Raw genomic sequence first — 19,504 nt, 5'->3', positions numbered from 1 at the left:
GCCAGTTGTTCTGCGAAGAGTGTCCCTGTGGGTGCTCCACCTTAGGTGCTTTAGCACTGCTGAGCCCAGAGACAGAGACTTGTGACAGCCGTACTCCTGGCCAGCTGCACATGCGGAGTTAGTGAGTGTTCTGAGGAGGCAAATGCACACGTGCAGCCATTTCCCTCCTCCTTCCCCCCCCCCCCAGTTCCTTCTCAACTTTCGCAGATCAGCAGTCTCCCTTTCATGTAATTCAAGACTTATTTCCTCATAGTTTATACAAGTTCAGTTATAGTTTACATTCTCAGAGATAGTGATAGTTTCTATTACTAAGGCTTTAAAAAAAAAAAGAGAGAGAAGCGATGATTGCTTCATTACACTAGCAGCGCATAACAGCTGCACACTACTGCTGACCCTCTGGGAGATGCTGGGTTTGCCTGGATTCAAGCAGTGTACCATCTGCAAACTTGCCTTTTCAATTGCCGATGGCCACGACCAGTGCCTCCGCTGTCTTGGGCAGTGTCACGTATCAGACAACTGCCCACATTGCCTGAAATTGACTAACCGCTCTAGGAGAGCGAAGGGGCTGCAATTAAAAATGTTCCTAATAGAGAGTAGCTCAAGACAGCCCACTGACCCTGATGGATCCGTCCCTCCCAGACAGAGATCACCTGGGATGGGGTCGGAAAGAGTGGCTCCTCCCGGGTTGAGCCCAAAGGAGTGGCAAAAGACTAATGTTAATACAGTAAAATTCCATTAGTCCGGCATCCAATGCTCCGGGACTCCTGATGGTCTGGCACCATCAGGAACCCGGAAGTGCTGGGGCAGCCGGACAGGCTTCCCCCATTCAGCTGCTGCTGAAACTGACCAGCAGCTGAATCGGGGAAGCCGGGAGCAGAGCAGCTGGGGTGCTGCCGGGTTGGTCTGGTAGCGCTACCTTTCGGCGCTGCGGGACCAACCCAGCAGCACCCCACCTGCTCTGCCCCAGGGGTCCCCCATTCAGCCGCTGCTGAAACAGATCAGCGGCTGATTCCAGGAAGCCCGGGGCAGAACACCTCTGCCCCGGGCTTCCTGGATTCTGCCCCGGGCTTCCTGGAATCAGCCGCTGATCTGTTTCAGCAGTGTCTGAGTTGGGGACCCCTGGGGCAGAGCAGCTGGGGTGCTGCTGGGTTGGTCCCGCAGTGCCGAGGGGCGGCGCTACGGGACCAACCCGGCAGCACCCTAGTTGCTCTGACCCAGGGGTTCCCAAGTCAGCCGCTGCTGAAACAGATCAGCGGCTGAATCGGGGATCCCTGGGGCAGAGCAGCTGGGGTCCTGCCGGGTTGGTCCCACAGCGCCGCCCCTCGGCGCTGCGGGACCAACCCGGCAGCACCCTAGCTGCTCTATTGCAGGCATCCCCCATTCAGCTGCTGCTGAAATTGACCTGCAGCAGCTCAATCAGGGACGCCTGGGGCAGAGCCGGACTATCGTAAGGGGGGGCTATGAGGAGTCTGGGGTGGCATCCCCTCCCACCTCACTCCAGACCCCTCATTTCCCCCCTTCTGATAGTCCGGCATATCTGATAATCAGGCACCCCCTGGGTCCTAAAGGTGCCGGATTATCAGAAGTTTACTGTACAGTGAACCCTCGTTTATCGTGGTAGATAGGTTCCAAACCCGACCGCGATAGCTGAAAATCCGCGAAGTAGGGACACCATATTTACGTATTTATTTAACATGTATATTCAGACTTTTAAAACCCTCCCTTTACGTAGTACTGTTAACAAACCACCCTTTAATGTACAGAACACTTAATGCATGTACTACTAATTATTAATGGAATTAACGAAATATTTGGGGTCTTCATATATCGCGGCTATTTTCGAAATTTCCGGAAAATCCGCGATATATTTCTTTTATAATATATACATACGTAATGAAAAAAGTCCGCGAAGTCGTGAATCCACGATGGTCGAACCGCGAAGTAGCGAGGGCTCACTGTAAATGGTCTTGCTCCTCCTCGGGTACTGAATTGCCATCCATCAGTCTGTGCTAATGCTGCACCTCTACCACAAGCAAAGGTGTTGGACAAGCAGCAATCAAAAGACACTGGCACGTAGAAGAGCTGGGATACCAAACAGATGCACTGCGCATCAGACAAACCACTGACAGAAGCGAAAAGTATAGCCTCATTGTCAGCACGAGCAGGGAAACCCACGCCGACAAGTGAGGCGTGAAACAAGCAGCATTTGCACACAGCACCGAGCTGGAGCGCATTACTTGAGGTGGCACTGCTGAAATAACGTGGTACTGATAGCTCATGATGTGCAGCCTCCCTTACAATTAATGCTGCCACAAGCGCCTCCCACCCTCCTGTACTGCCTGCCCCTCCCCAATGCCTCAGTTCACAACGGCAGCTGAACTGACACCAGGAACTTGGTACCAGGAACGCACCTATTCGGTACCAATGGTACCCCAAACACTCAGCGGGGCACTCTCTCTCAGCCACTCCAGCCAGCTCTATAGCAGCAATCGTTAGTGACGATGAGGAGGAGATACATAATCCATATCCTGCATCAAGGCATTCTTCTCATGACAGGCTCAGAAATGGCAGCCACCACAAGGTATGCTACCACCCATTACGCCTAACTGGCCATGCTGGGATCCTTGGGCTCTTTATAGGTAACAACAGGTTACACAGCCTCCCATGACACCATGGTCCCATTCATCAGTCAGCCCATAGAGCATAACAGCTGTGACACGGAGGACCAGGATGGAGATACCACTGGGGAAGAGCACAGATCACAGCCTTCCCCACCTGCACATACTTCTGCCGTGTCTACAGACAACATGTTAATGCCTCCACAGTCAACAGCAGGGGAGGATATAAAATGGTTCCAGGAGCTTTTCAAGAGAATCATGAATGCCCTGGAGATCCCTCTCTCAGATGCTCCGCAGTTGCAGCATACACTCACAACTATTTTACACACATCTCTTCAATAAAAATTAGCCATCCTCATGAATGAGGCCCTCATGGATTCAGCCAAAAACATATGGAACCCTCCGGCCACAATTTCATCAACCTACAAAAGAGCTGTCAAAAAATAGTTTGTAGCACCTAATGGAGCAGAATTTCTGTTCTCCCACACAACACCAAACTCTTCGATTGTGGAAGCAGTCAATCAAAGAGGGAGGCAACAAAATACATACACAGCTTCCGACGACAAGGATTAGAAGAGGCTGGATACTATGGGGAAAAGAGGTGTATTTCTTAGCAAGCCTGCAGATAAGAATAGCTAACTTCATCACATTATTAGCAAAATACACACACTGCATATTTGACCAGATTGCATCCTTTATTGAATCTATGGCTGAGAGAACAGAGAGAACAGTTCAGAGCAAACATTAAGGAAGGTACACTGATAGCTCGCACAGCCCTCCAGACTATATTGCACTCCACAGACATAGCAGCCAGATCTTTGGCTTCAGCAGCGGTGATGAGGAGGGCATCATGGCTTCAGCTCTACCATTTTCTGAGAGAGGTCCAATTCACCGTTGAAGACCTCCCCTTTGAAGGCACAGAACTCTTCTCTGAGTCCACAAACATGTCCCTCCATACACTTAAGGGCTACGTCTACACTGGCCCCTTTTCCAGAAGGGGCATGTAAATTTCACCAGTCGTCGTAGGGAAATCCGCGGGGGATTTAAATATCCCCGCGGCATTTAAATAAAAAAATAAAATTTTTTAAAAGCCGGAAAAAAGCGGCGGACATTTTTATTTAAATGCCGCGGGGATATTTAAATCCCCCGCGGATTTCCCTACGACGACTGGTGAAATTTACATGCCCCTTCCGGAAAAGGGGCCAGTGTAGACGTAGCCAAGGACTCTAGAGCCACACTTAGAACATTGGGCATCCAGGTACCTGATATAAAATGGGGGAAAAAATCCAGATCATTCCAACAAAGATACAGACCTTCATTGTTTAACAATGGCAGTATGACAACAGGTGACGTCAGCGACAGACCAGACATTGGAACCATCATCCACATAGCAACCATGGACATCCAGACAGCTGTTTTGAAGTCCTGGTCGAGGGTCAGACAACCCCAATATTTCCAAGGCAGCAGCCAGGATCATCAGCACCATTTGGCAACAGACTAAACAATGTCTATGCAGCCTGGTTGAACATCATGACTGACAAATGGGTGCTAGAAATCGTAAAAACCGGTCGTTGCATCCCATTCACAACCATTCCCCTTACCCCCTTATCCCATCCCTCAAACTGTACTTTTTCAGGGATCTCTCTCATAAGCCTCTACTTCTGCAAGAGGCAGAGCACCTCCTTACCACGGGGGCTATAGAAGAGGTGCCGAAACAACATGGGAAAGAGTTTCTATTCACATTATTTCCTTACAATCAAGAATTCGTGCAGATGGAGACGTATACTGGATTTCTGTAAATTCAACCGCTGTGTCAAATACCAATGCTTCAAGATTGTTACCCTTGGCTACAATTATACCTTTCTTGGAAGAAGGAACATGGCTATCTACCCTCGACCTCCAGGATGCTTATTTTCACATCAATCCACCCGTCACACAGAAGATTCCTCCATTTTATTATCAAGGACAGGCACTTCCAATACACAGTGCTACTTTTCAGACTGTCGACCACACCTTGAGTATTCTCAAAAGTACTGGCAGTGGTAATGGCGTAGTTACACAAAAAACGAATTACAATTATTTTCCTATCTAGATGACTGCCTAGTAACTAGACCTACACAACAAGAAACACAGCAAGTAGTCTCACCAATCAGAATCCTCTTTGCCTCTCTGGGGCTACTTCTAAATGTGGCAAAATGTACTCTCTCCCCTACTCAAACTCTAGAGTTCATAGGGGTACACACAGACTGTATAAAAGCAAGGGCTACTTACTACGCAACAGATGGACCTCACTCAAGCTCTTGAGAGAAACAGCATGGTCAAGTCCTTATATAACATCACGATTATGCTTGCAAATACTGGGGCACATGGCAGCAGCCACACTTGTAGTACCACATGCCAGATTACTCATGTGACCATTGCAAGCATGGCTATGCACAACCTGTCAGCCTCACATCCACCCTTTGAACAAAAGCCTATCCATGCCCAACAGGATAAAATCTGCCCTTACATGGTGGACAATACACAACAATGTATGTATAGGAGTCCCCCTTTCAACAGATTAACCCCTCCCCCCAGGTTAGCAACAATTACTACAGATGCTTCACTACTGGGTTTGGGGGGCTTTCCTACAACAAGAGCTCGTGCAGGGTCAATGGACCCACGGCGAGACCAGGAACCACATAAACTTACTAGAACTAAGGGCCATAAGGAATGCTTGCATGCACTTTCTTCCAGTGATCTGAAACAAAATGGTACAAATACTAACAGACGACATCTCCACAATGTATTGCATTGTGGCAAATGTCATTGCAACGCCTTTGGCCATTATCTTTGAAAATTCGAGGAGATTGGGAGAGATCGCGGATGACTGGAAAAAGGCGAATATAGTGCCCATTTTTAAAAAAGAGAAGGACGGTCCAGGGAACTACAGACCAGTCAGCCTTACCGCAGTCCCTGGAAAAATCATGGAGGGGATCTGCAAGGAATCCATTTTGAAGCACCTGGAAGGGGGGGGGGGAGAAGTGATCGGGAATTATCAACATGAATTCACGAAGGGCAAGTAATGCCTGACCAATCTGATTAGCTTCTATGATGAGGTAATGGGCTCTGGTTATGGGGAAGTCAGTGGATGTGATATACCTTGTCTTTAGCAAAGCTTTTGATACAGTCTCCCACAATATACTTGTCAACAAGTTAAGGGAATATCGATTGGATAAATGCAAGGTAAGCACTTCTCAGTCAGTGCCTGCTTCCCACCCTCTCTCCCTCCTCTGCCCACCTGCTTCAGGCCACCACCCAAGCACTCTGCACCCCTTTAACTCCTTCTGTTGTGTTTATAAGAAGCACATGGGATCTTTTTCAGGGGAAAAGGTAACACGCCACGTTAATTGAGAATATGAAGCATTTGTTAACTGTTTTTCTACTGTAAAGACAAGCCCTCCTCCCAGTCTTATCACTGCTTAAGGTTACCAGTCTGTTGCTCACATTAACTTACTGTCCAGACAAGTTAAATGTGAGGGAAATGAGTGGGGGCTTCTCTCAGTCCAGACTGACGGTCCCATGTTGACAAGACGAGACCCAGAGATCTTTGTACCAGATGCTCCATCTTTTATAGGACTTTTCTCCCATTCAGGGCTAAGTATTTTGCTTTGTCAGCTCTTAAACAGATGTTAAAATGGTGATGGATTATCTGAAAGTCGTTGTTCTTTGCCATCTGACATCAGTAGGTTGATGATGTCTTCTTCCGAGTGTTATTTCAAGGCTGTCTTGTTTGTAACAGAGCACTTGCTTCTTAACAGTCCAAAGCCATCCATACATCCTCTGTCAGTGTGCTTTGCATTAGGCCTCAATTTTTGGTACCTTGATGCCTCTTGAGTCTTTGAGCCCCTTCCCCATTTCCACTGTCTGGACTCTGAAACTGTTGAGCTTACAAGTTATCTGTCCAAACAGTCACATTTCATTCACTCCCTCTCACCAGGAACTACACAATCATTTCACACATGGGAAAAGGGATACCTTTTGTATGAACAATTGTATCAACCTAACTCCTAATACAAAGCTTCTATTAGTACAAACTTGTAATTCATTCATTCTGTTTTCTTTACAACACAATCTATATTCTAATGACTCAGAAGAGCAAGTGTGAGCATGCTGATTCAGAAGATTCCTTTTGTCTCTTGATATCAGATACAAATACAATCAGTTTGCTTGATGGTTCTTTATTAAGCGCCTAGAAGACTGTTCTTCCCTGTTAACCAGAGAAAGGGGGCCAGCAGAGTTATAGTTGTTTAACATTCATTCTCATACTGCTCATTAAGCACATTTTATAAAACTCAGTGGTCTACACTTCTCCCAGGTCACAACTCCCTCCCAAACTCTGCACCCCCTCCTACACTCCTCTCACAGGCTAGAATCCTCTCCTGCACCCATAACTCCTCCTTGACCCTGCACGCATTTCCCTGCCTCTTGGTCACCACCCAAATCCTCTGCACTCCCTTCACCCAGGTCACACCTCCCTGCCGGACCTTGCACCACCTCCTAGAGCCCTTCTCCCAGGCTAAAATCCTCTCCTGCACCAATACCCCCTACTGGACCATGCACCCCAAGCCCCTGCCTCAATCATAGCCTCCTTCACCCAAACTCCCTCCTCCACCCCAGTCCTCCATCTCAAGTTCCTTTCTTCACCTAGTCTTCATCCCAGACTGTACACCCCTTCCACAGACATGTGGCCCTTAGCCCTTTGCCAAAATCTTGGAATGGCTCCCCTTTACAGATTTTTGCTCACCCCTCCTTTAGCAACAGTATCTTTTTGATCCTAGTATTAGCAGGGAATTAATGCTTTGGCAAGGTCCAAGACCAACATCCCTGGATATTGAATTCTTTTTGTTCAATGAACAAGTATGAGAATGTAAGGTTTGCCATAGTAGAACAAGACCAGTGGTCTCTAACAGTATCCAGTACTAAGTGGTTTAGAAGAATGTGTATTGGACTGCTAGGAAATAAATTGTAAAAGATGAGGTTTCTTCATAACTCCTGTCAATTAGAAACTATCTACACTGTAGGGCTGCGTCTAGATTGGCATGATTTTCCGGAAATGCTTTTAACGGAAAACTTATCCATTAAAAGCATTTTGTGGAACAGAGCGTCTAGATTGGCATGGATGCTTTTCTGCAAAAGCACTTTTTGCGGAAAAGTGTCCGTGCCAATCTAGACGCGCTTTTGCGCAAAAAAGCCCCGATCGCCTCTTTCGCGATCGGGGCTTTTTTGCAGAAAACAAATCTGAGCAGTCTATACTGGCCCTTTTGCGCAAAAGCTTTGTGCCAAAGGGACTTTTGCCTGAACGGGAGCAACATAGTATTTCCGCAAAAAGCACTGATTTCTTACAGTAGGAAGTCAGTGCTTTTGCGGAAATTCAAGCGGCCAGTATAGGCAGCTGGCAAGTTTTTCCGGAAAAGCGGCTGATTTTCCAGAAAAACTGGCCAGTCTAGACACAGCCTAGCTGAATGAGTATTTCCCAGCATGGGTAGACAGACATTAGGGATGTTAAATATAATTGAATAGTCGATTAACAACATAAATTCTTACCAGTTACTTGACTATTCTATAGTCCCCAGGGGTGGGACTGGCAGCCAGTGGACTCTGAGGAGCTCCTTGCCAATCAACACTGCTTCCTCTGTGCTAGGCAGTAGCTGGTCTGAGAGGGGAGCCAGTTTAAAAACCAGCTCCCCTCGCAGACCAGCTGCCTGTTGCTCTGCACTGCTACTTCTGATACAGAGTCAACAGCATGAGGTGGCAGCCGCCCCTATTGAAGGGTGCGAGGGCTGAGCTCCTGGACCTGGTGCAAGATGATGCTGAGCCGGGCTGCCTGCTCAGCTGGCTCCTAATACACTTGAAATACAGAGCCACAATGGGGGGTAGGTCCTGGACCCGGTGTGAGCCAGAACTGACCTGGGCTGCTGGCCAGCCTGCTAAAAATTTAACTAGAAGGAGGATGACAGAGAAGGCATGTAGTCTATAGCATTACCCAATACACAAAAGCTTATGGGTTAATTGACTAAATTATTACATCCCAGCAGTTACTGGCTAGTTTCAGTCTCATGCCTGGCTCGTTTGGATTTAAACGCTGCACCTCATGTAAAGAGCCTATCCCTATATCCAATGGGCTTTCACAATGCATCCACTGCCTCGAAGAGCAGCATATCTCCCAAAAATGCTCTCATTGTGCAAAGTTGAAATTGAGGGCGCGGAAAGACAGAGACCTCCGTCTCAAGCTATCTTTATTTGAAAATTCTGTCAGACCAGCTTCAGCCGTGGTCCCAACAGCCTGAGGAACATAAACAGCGGGGAACCAAAAAGCCCACTGAAAAGTGAGCCGCCTCTCTACCGCGGGGGGCTACAGCACTGAAATGGACATCTCTCTCATGACCGGTGCTGAGTGGGGTGGCGGCACCGTGCTTCAGCACTTACGACTCACTGGGCATCTCAGGAGTCACCCATGCAGCTAACAATCAGATATGCGCTAAACTACACTCTAAGGTGTCAGGCTTCGAGTTGCCTGCCTCATTAGCTGCAGTAGCATCTGGCACTGTTACAATCTTGCTAGCGCAGTGTAAGAGTGCGCACCAACCATATCAACAGGCGCCTCTGCCTCTACCACAGAGATGCCTAATGCGGCGCTAGTCTCTCCTCGGCACTGAGGCATGATTCAACACCTCCAATAGGTTTCATGCCTCCCATTACAGCACCTGGGTACTACACTCAGCACAGAGACTTGTTAATCTCATCTACCTTTAACTCACCATTTTTAGACCCTGATCACTCTCCTGCTATGTTAACATCACAGAGATCACTTTCTCAGGAATGATTTTCATCCGAATCTGAAGATGAATTCTCTAGGGGTTTTTCCCCAGAAAATTCTCCTTTCACAGATTGGACTGTTTACTCTTCCAGACATCACCAAGAATTTGTGAATATGCCTTCATATTATGGCACTCTCTGGGTACCTCTTCCTCTTCCCCATGCCCCCTCCCCCCATGCCATACTCCCACTGGCAATACTAAGACAAATGGCAATATTATCAAAAGCACCAGCATAGCTGGAAATGACAGAGTGCAATATTCCTCTTCTAAACAAATACACAAAGGGGACCCACCCACACAAAAGGGGGGAGCCTCTCTGGGCCTAAATGTTCTCCCCCACCCCCACAGTGGAGGGAGGGTCTGTGACCCCAGCAACAACTACCTCAGATGACGTTGCACATTTCCAAGACCTTTTAAAATGTGTAGCTGCTGAATTAAACCTTCTTCAGGAGGTTGTGGAAAATCACCATGAGTTAACTGAATATTGCACTCAGTAACACGGTCTAAAATAGCACTGCCAATTAATCCAGCAATACTGGAATTGGCAATGATGGTGTGGCAAACTCTGGCATCCATCTCTTCTACTGCCAAGAGAATAGATGAGAAGTATTATGGTCTACCTAAGGCATATGAATTTTATTTACTCACCCAGTACCTAATACCCTCGTAGTGGAGGCGGTACAACAAAAAAAACCAAGTAGCAACAATTTTGGTCCACTCCATTGGACCATGGTAGCAAAAGACTTGACTCATCTGGATGCAAAATATACACTTCTTCCACTTTACAATTTCACGTTTCTAACTATGCGGCTTTATTAAGCAAATATGACTACAGAAATTACACCAAACTTAATGACTTTATCGCCGATATTCCAGAGGCTACAAGACAACAGTACAAAGCACTGGTATCGGAGAGTCACATGATTGCTAGGACAGCATTGCAAGCTGCATTAGACGCTGCTGACATGATCCACAACAATAGTCATAAAAAAACGCGTCAAGGTTTAACTCCACTTCTCAGACAGATTCAGTCCACAGTGGAAGATTTTCCTTTCAACGGTTAAAGTGGTTTGCAGCTAACACCAGCTACATTCTCTACTCCATTAAAGACTCCAGAGGAATGCTGTGGTCCCTGGGAATCCTCAACCAGGCACCTAGAAGAAGAAAATATAGTTATCAGCCCTACCTGAGATCTCGATACCCTACATATACCCAACATTACAACAGGCGAGATCAACACCAGTAGAACTAAGGAAGAGGCAAAATATAATGACAACACCTTTCTTGTATCAACTCCCAACAGTTGCAGCAGTCCAATAAGCAAATTTGAACATGAGGTCGAGGGTCATAAGAGCCTCTCACCTATTCCAGCGCTATTGTCGCAAGCAAACTTGTTCCATCACAAACTGCTACCCTTCTTTAACAACTGGCAACATGTAACCTCTGACAGATGGGTCCTCCAGATAACTGAAAAAGGCTTTCTTACCCCTTCATGTCACTACCCTCTTCCCACTCCCCTTCATGGTCCCTATTCAGGGACCCCTCTCACGAAATTCTACTTCACGAGGTAGAGCACCTTCTGCACATAGGTGTGATTGAACCAGTCTCCCCACATTTTAAGGGCAAGAGTTCTACTCCCATTACTTCTTGACAGAAAAGATCAGGAGGTTGGAGACCAATCTTAGACCTTCGGGCCCTCAAATTCTTTCAGAAACAAAAATTCAGGATGGTAATGCTTGCCACTACAGGCAGTCCCCGAGTTACGCGGATCCGACATATGTCGGATCCGCACTTACAAACAGGGCTTTCTCGCCCCGGAGCTCGCAGGCAGCGGGACCGCCCAGAGCGCAGCGGTCCCGCCACCTCGACCTCCGGGTGCCCCTGGTCTGCTGGGGACCATCTCCAGCAGACCAGGGACACCTGGAGCAAAGCCGGGGAGGCGGAGGGGTCCAGCGCCTCTGAGGCTTTGCTCTGGCAAAGCCGGGGAGGGACGGGACTCCGCCACCGCTGCGGCTTTGCTCCCCGCGTCCCTGGTCTGCTGGGGGGGAGAGGGGGGGCGCAGCTAGTAGCCCCCCCCCCCAGCAGACCAGGGAGACGGGGAGCAAAGCCCCGGGCCTGTGGTAGAGCAGGTGGGGTGCTGCTGGTTGGTCCCGCAGCACCGCTCCTTGGCGCTACTGGACCAACCCGGCAGCACTCCAGCTGCTCTGCCCCAGGAGTCCTGATTCAGCCGCTGCTGGTCAGTTTCAGCAGCGGCTGAATCAGGACACCTGGGGCAGAGCAGCTGGGGTGCTGCTGGGTTGGTCCAGTAGCGCCGAGGAGCGGCGGCGCTACTGGACCAACCCAGCAGCACCCCAGCTGCTCTGCCCCAGGCGTCCCCAAGTCAGCCGCTGCTGAAACTGACCAGTGGCTGACTACAGGAAGCCCCTGCCCTGGGGCTTCCTGGAATTAGCCGCTGATCAGTTTCAGCAGCAGCTGACTTGGGGATGCCTGGGGTTCTTAAGTTGAAACTGTATGTCAGTCAGAACTGGCGTCCAGATTCAGCCGCTGTTGAAACTGATCAGTTTCAGCAGCTGCTGAATCTGGAGGCCAGTTCCGACTTACATACAGATTCAACTTAAGAACAAACCTACAGTCCCTATCTTGTACGTAACCCGGGGACTGCCTGTATATTACCAGCATTGGAAAAGGACGATTTGTTCTTGCAAGATGCATATTTTCACATTGCCATCCACCCTGCTCACAGACATTTTCTTCGTTTCATTGTAGATTCTCAGCATTACTCATACAAGGTGCTTCCACTGATTCTATAGCCCCTAGGGTGTTTTCAGAGGTCCTGGTGGTTGTCACAGCATATCTGAGAAAACATAAGGCGTGCTCACACAACGATTTCTGCCATTCTCTGTCAATCACAAGATACCTATTTTGGACACCTTGGCTTCCAAGTGAACAAAACCAGATTGACACGGTCTCGTACACAGAAGATAGAATTTATAGGTGTATGCCTCGACTCAACAAGGGCCACTATCCCTCCCTATGGACAGTTGCCAAAAAATTGTGGCCTCAGTAAACACCTTACAATCCAGTCCCCACACGACGGCACTTGAAAGTCTTCAGATGTTTAGGCACATGACAGCGTGCAATTTCGGCGTCAGCAGCGCTCGCCTTCACATGAGATGTTTACAGAGCTGGCTGAGACAGGTTTACAGACCCAATGTCCACCCACTATATTCAAATCCCTAGTAATTCCAATGATGGTAAAGGAATCCTTACACTGGTGGCTAAATTTGCAGAAACTTTGTTCCGGAGTCCCCTTCTACCTACCAGAACCATCCATCTCCATGGTGACAGATGCATCTCAAGAAGGATAGGGTGCCCACCTATGATATCATATGTTCCAGGGTCTTTGGTCCAGCACCGACAATAACCTACGTATAAACATCCTGGAACTTGCGCAGTCAGGAATGCATGCATCAAATTCCTCCTGTTCACCACCACCAGCCATGTAAGACTATTCATTGGCAACATCACAGCAATGTTTTATAGAAATCATCAGGGAGGAGTCCAATCTCGAGCACTTTGTGCAGAGGCCATAGCACTTTGGAACTGGTGCCTGAATACAACATAAATATTACTGCAGTACACTTTCCGGGCACCCAGAACACAATGGCAGACACACTCAGCAGAGCCCTTCCGACTGAACACAGTGGGAATGAATCCACACGTATTGGCAGACATCTTCCAACAGTGGGGTTATCCCACAATAGATATGTTTGCCACACAGTCTAACAAGAAATTTCCCGTATTCTGTTCCAGGACGGGCATCATCAAGAGATCAATGGGAGATGCCTTTTTCATCAGCTCGACATCCCACCTAATGTACATTTTTCCTCCCAAACCCCTGTTGAACAGGGCAATCCACAAGGCAAGGAGAGACAAAGCTCACCTAATACTTATAGCTCCAGCATGACCACGCCAACCATGGTTCCTCTTCCTAATGGCAATGTCCTGTGCACCACCAATGCATCTACCTTACAGCAAAGATCTCCTTCAGCTGGGCCCCCACGTCACTGAACTGAATCTTCACTCACTACACCTGAAGGCGTGGCTACTGGATGGTTCTCTGAGTTAGAACTGACTTGCTCACAAGTATAGTAGGGTGCAGAGCACCCATAAGACATACCTTCAGAAATGGAAAAAGATTCTCAACGTGGTGTGTACACCACCGGGTACCTCATTCAACAGCCTCCTTACCTACCACCCTTGACTATCTTCTACACCTTAAACAAATGGGCCTTGCAATAAATTCCATTAAAGTTTATCTTGCTGCTATTACTACCTTCCACTCTAAGATAGATGACTTGTCTGTATTTGCACATCCACTCACCAAGAGGCTTTTAAAGGGTCTTTAGGTACTCAATCTAGATATCAATCCACCAGCACAACTGTGGGACCTGCATTTAGTATTGAATGTTGTAACTCGGCCGCCTTTGGAACCAATGGCCACCATCTCCATTATTGCACTTATCCATGAAAACTGTTTTCCTTGTAGCCATTACCTCACTGAGATGGGTGGCACAGATTGCAGCCCTAATGGCTGATCCCACATACACCACCATTTTTAAAGATAAGGTCACTCGACCTATCCATCCCAAATTCCTCCCCAAGGTATGCTCATCTGTCCACCTCAATTAGACGATACACCTTCCCACTTTCTTCCCCAAACCAGTTTCTTCAAGGTGAAAATGCACATCCTTGACCTGCGTAGAGTGCTCTTTTTACTTGCAATGAACTAAACCTTTTTGAGCATCTCCAATATTATTCGTATCGATAGCAAACCGCCTCATCACATAGACTATCCCACTGGATCTTGGATTGTATCAAGCTCTATTACTTAGTCAGATGTGCCCCCTCCAGACAGTATAAGGGCACACTCCACCAGAGCCAGGGCTACCTGAGTAACATTCCTTCACAAAATACCCAAAGAGACACTTGCGCAGCTGCTACACGGTCCTCCGACCACACGTTGGCAAAGTACTACACGCTTACACAAGGACCTCTCTCTAACCTGAAGCTAGCTAAGGTGGTTCTTTCCACCGCTTTTCTGGCAGATCCGAAGTCCCTGTCTCCTTAAACAGAAATAGCTTTGTAGTCATTTAATGTGGGGCACCCACAGGGACGTGTCTCTCTCTCTCTCTCTCTCTCGGAGGCTACTCACCTCGGCAGTAGCTGGTGTTCTTCGAGATGAGTGTCCCTGCAGGTGCTTCACAACCCTTCCTCCCTCTCTCTCCTCTACTTGAGGATTCTGGCTTCCTCATGGCATTATTCTGGGAACTGAGTGGGAGGAAGGAGGCTCGTACATGCATGATGCTGGCAACCTAAGAGTGCGTGGCCCCAGGGACGCTGCTCTGAATTCTCCAATGTTAGATCGGTGCACCGCCACCGAGCCTTATGTGAAGCACCCCCAGGACACTCAGCTTGAAGAAAGTCAGTTACTATCGAGGTGAGTAACCTCCTTTTACACTGTGTAACTGGATAGTGTTAATTATTTTGAATTGTATGTAGTAGCTCATTTGGACCCAAATGTACTAAGGGATGACCCATCCAGTTTTAAGCCTCTAATTGATTATAGTAGCAAAAGTGATAACATACAGTATCGCATTATGACAACAGGAAAATGCTAGTGTTTGAAACCATGTTAGAAGCAGTTTGAGGACAGGCTTGACAAGTGACAACTAAGGCTGTTAAGTGGGTAACTGACTAATTGTGTCCTCGATACGATTTGTATCGAGGACACAATTAATCAATAGGTTGCGGTTCTTCAGTTTAAATGTAGTAGCACTGCTCTCCCCCCCTCTGATAGCGAGGCAACAAGGGGAGAAGAGGAAGCGAGTAGTTGAGTAGTGACTCAACTAACTCAGTAAGCTTAAGCTTATTGGGTAGTCCACGACCCTAATGACAACCACATCCTGTATGACTTTGTAATTAGTTAGGAAGATAGCAAAAGTCTTGTAAAGTATCAGAGGGGTAGCTGGGTTAGTCTGAATCTGCAAAAGCGGCAAGGAGTCCCGTGGCACCTTATAGACTAACCCAGTGTTTCCCAATTTTTTTTGACCACAGAACCCTTTCAAACTCAGAAAAATTTCAAGGAACACCTCCCCGCCCCCCCCCCCCCCCCCCAGCCAGGGATTAAAAAAACAAAACACCCAAACACACCCAAACTGCCAGTACACCACAATTGGTAGTAATAAGATGCTAAATACGGTCATGAGATCACCATTCATTTAAACATATTGAATATACGTATTGAATATAACACCATTCATTTATATTCAACAAAAATCATATTAAATATGTAGAAAAATAAAACTATCAAATAATATTAATTATATTCATAGTTTTCAATGCGAAGAGTGGTTTTTCTTCTTTTCTTGCAAATTCTTTTTATATTTGGTTTAATACTAAAAAGTTGGATTCGCATATCTGGCGCAGCATTCAGTCGACTTCTGTATTTCGTTTTCGTTGCTGCATAGTTCGAGAACCCAGTTTCGCACAAGTATGTACTGGCAAAGGGTAACAGCTGACGAATTGCGCGTCTTGATAAAGATGAATATTCTTGACTTTGACATAAGTCATTCCAAAATGTAATCAGAGAAACTTCTTTAAATTTTTTTATTAATTGGCCATCTGAAGTGATTTCAATTAGGTTTTCATAATCTTGTATAGAAAAACTGACTGGCTTTTCTGTTAAACATAATGGATTTCGAATCCAGTTATTGTTGTCATTGATGTTTGGAATATACTTAATGATGTTCGTGTATAAATCGCGGAGATGATCTGCAATGTTGCTGCGAATATCTTCATCAAGTTTGTATCCATTTTCTTCAAGGAAATCATTCAGAGTTGGTAAACAATCCAAATCATTTCGTCCTACAGACGAGATCCAAAACTGTAGCTTCCGTGACAATGACAAAATTTTCTTTCACATTAAAAATATTTACATTCTTTCCTTGCAGTGACAGATTTACTTCATTTAGTTTTGTAAAGATGTCTGCAAGATACACAACTCTCGATAACCACAAAAAGTCTGTTAAACGATCAGACAGTTGGAATTTGTGATCCATCAGATATGCGGAGAGCTCATGACGCAACTCATATAATCTAGCCAGCACTTTTCCTCGTGATAGCCACCTGATTTCTGTATGTAGAAGCAGGGCTGTGTGCTGACTACCCATATCTTCACACATAATTTTGAACAGTCTTGGTTGTAATGGTTGAGTTTTTATATAATTAATAATCTGTACTGCTTTGTCCAACACATTTTTAAGAGAGGGAGAAAAATTCTTAACTACCAGAGCGTGTCTGTGGAGAATGCAGTGACTGCTGGTGCAGTTTGGTGCTACATTTTTTTATTCGTGTTACAGCGCCAGCCACTGTTCCTACCATTGCTTTGGCACTATCACTGCACACATCAACACATTTTTCCCAGCTTATTTGATGAGTTTTCATAAAGTTATAGATACAATTAAATATATTCTCACCAGTTGTATTGGTTTGCAAAAATTCACATAAAAGTAAGTCGTCTTCAATAGAACTATTAAAATCATAACAGACAAATACAAGCAGAACTGCAAGATCTGCAATGTCAGTGGACTCGTCTAATTGTAATGCATATGCATCACATAAATGCAGCCGAAAAATAAGCTCCTTCTCGATGTCAGCAGCAAGATCGTGAATACGATGTGTGACAGTATTGTTTGATAGTGACACAGCCTCAACTTTTTTACTAGACTCCTGATCGAACATACACATTACAATATCTTTTGCACATGGTTTTATGAGTGATTCCCCAATAGTGTGTGCTTCTCCAGCGAGTGATATACGATAGCTTCCTTTGTAAGACGCCTCTTGCATTTTCATTATCAGATTTGGCATGAATTTTTGACATGAAGAGTTTACTTTTTTCAAGCAATTCAAGCTTTTGCTTAAACTGTCTTTATCTTTGTGTTCTGGATGATTTGTTTCAAAATGTCTTCGCAATTTAGCAGGTACTAAACAACTATTAGATAATATTTTGTTGCACACTACACACTGGGCACCTGGAGCATCTTCATTTCCATTGCTTGTGAATCCAAATGCCAAATAGTCCTCACAATACCTGCATTTCTTATTAGTCAGCTGAAATTTTTCATAATTAACTTGAGCTGCCTCAGTATTTTTCTTGCTGGTTTCAGTAAAAATATTGGAGTTTGAAGTACTCCCTTTTCTCTTTAAAGTTCCTTCTTTTAACTAACGATCCATGGGGAATTTTGATATTAGATTGAATTCTTAAACTTAGTCTCACACAGGAGCCACGTGTCCTCTCAGTGTGTATGGGGATTTGTTCCGATCCTCACAGTGAATAGGAGTTCTGGTGTTCCACTCAATGATAGTACTCTTCCCCCCCCCCCCCCCCACATGCTGCTTTTACCAAGGGACCTAGCAGCAGCAACAGCTGCTTGTCCCGCTTCTGCCCGATCAACCCAAGATCCCTGTCCCGCGTCCCCCGCTGCCGCTCTGCTTTTACCACCAGACCTAGCAGCAGCAACAGCTGCTTGTCCTCCTTCTGCCCATCAACCTGATTCTTCTCCTGTGTTCTCTGCTTTTTCCAAGGGATGTAGTAAGTGCTGCTAAGTGCTAGGTCCCTTGGTAAAAGCAGAACGGCAGCGGGGGATGGGAGATGTCTGAAAGGGCAGTGGGGAAGGAGCCAGCGTCTTTGCGCACTGGGCTCCTCTTTGTCTCTTTATGTGCGGGGGGAGGGGAGCGTTCGGGTTCTCGTGGAACCTTTATGTTCACTTCGCGGAACCCCACGGTTCCGCGGAGTACCATTTGGGAAACACTGGACTAACCAAAGTGTTGGAGCATAAGCTTTCATGGGCAAAGACCCACTTTGTCAGATGCATGTGATACAAGATGAAACCTTGTAAATATCAATGATAACATTAATCTCTGCAACTACTAGCTCCAGTGTACTTAGATGTGCCCCAGTTCATCCTCGTGTCACAGGATATGTTCAGTTTTCTCATTGTATAATTCCTCTGTATTTTTTGGCTGTCAGAGGATGTAATTGTGCTTAAATCAGCAAAGCGTCACTATTCTCGAGAAGCTGAGAGTTCAGTGTACTTAAATGAGATCCTCATTCAGCTGCATTGTTCTTTCAGCAATCAGTCAGCATTACAACAGAGGAGAGGCAGACTCAAAATATGCAAGTAATGAGAGATACGCAAAATGCATGCAACCTTCTGAAGGTAAATGAAAGGTATAGACAGAGTATATGATGTAGATGTTTGGTTTGTATGTAGAAGCAGGTCATCGGCAGCCATTTCTTTTTCTTCCTTCACCTCCCTTCCCCACTTAAAAGATTTCTTCAGGAGTAAGCAGATGCCATCTTGTGTATCAAATGTTCTATTTGAAGTCATAAATCACTTGATCACATCTGGTTGCTGTAGAAATATGTGTCAAATAGAAAATGAGCATGTCAGTTAGCAAATATAGTAGAGAAGGAGATGCAGTGTTTTTAAAGACACATGATTATTGTAATCAGAATTGAAGTGCAAAAATCACAGGTAATATTCTTGTCATAGATTTTATATAGTGTCTTTTATCTCAGAAGATTGAAAAACACTGAATTTCTCTCACTGAAAAACGACCTGGCCTGAAATTGAGCATGGCTGATAATTTTAAGTTGTGTGAGGTACACGTTTTAACCAAACTTAATTATTCAGAGGGGAAAAAAAGAAACTAGTTGTGTGTAAAAAAGCTATTTTATGGGGTAGAAATGAATTATTTGTACTGTATATTGTTCTGCAGTGATCTTTCCATTGTCTCTGAACCTTTGATCCCAGAAGAATGTCTGCTACACCTAAGGGAAGATTCATTTCGAGATTTTAGTTTATGTAACATGACTGACGCCTTCTGAGCATGCAACTTGTGGCTGCTTTGAAAGGTGGATTGTAAATCAGGCATCATATACTCATACAAAAACAGTGT

At 46.0% G+C, this 19,504-nt stretch overlaps 1 protein-coding gene across 3 annotated transcripts in view; it reads left to right on the top strand.

Moving 5' to 3' along the window:
* Positions 1 to 19,504, top strand: part of NDFIP2 (Nedd4 family interacting protein 2) — an 83,341-nt gene that overhangs the window by 10,928 nt on the left and 52,909 nt on the right. For 2 of the 3 annotated variants that reach the window (XM_075918832.1, XM_075918833.1), the window contains exon 2: positions 18,676 to 18,762. The exons of the other annotated variant lie outside the window; for it this stretch is intronic. In XM_075918832.1, coding sequence (XP_075774947.1) covers positions 18,676 to 18,762 — 87 coding nt within the window. The remainder of the gene's footprint in view (positions 1 to 18,675; positions 18,763 to 19,504) is intronic. 3 annotated transcript variants of the gene reach the window in all.

Source organism: Pelodiscus sinensis, chromosome 1 (assembly GCF_049634645.1).
Source record: "Pelodiscus sinensis isolate JC-2024 chromosome 1, ASM4963464v1, whole genome shotgun sequence".
Taxonomy (NCBI): Eukaryota; Metazoa; Chordata; order Testudines; family Trionychidae; genus Pelodiscus; species Pelodiscus sinensis.
Note: the sequence above shows the minus strand (reverse complement) of the source record. Positions and strands in the feature narration are given on the sequence as shown.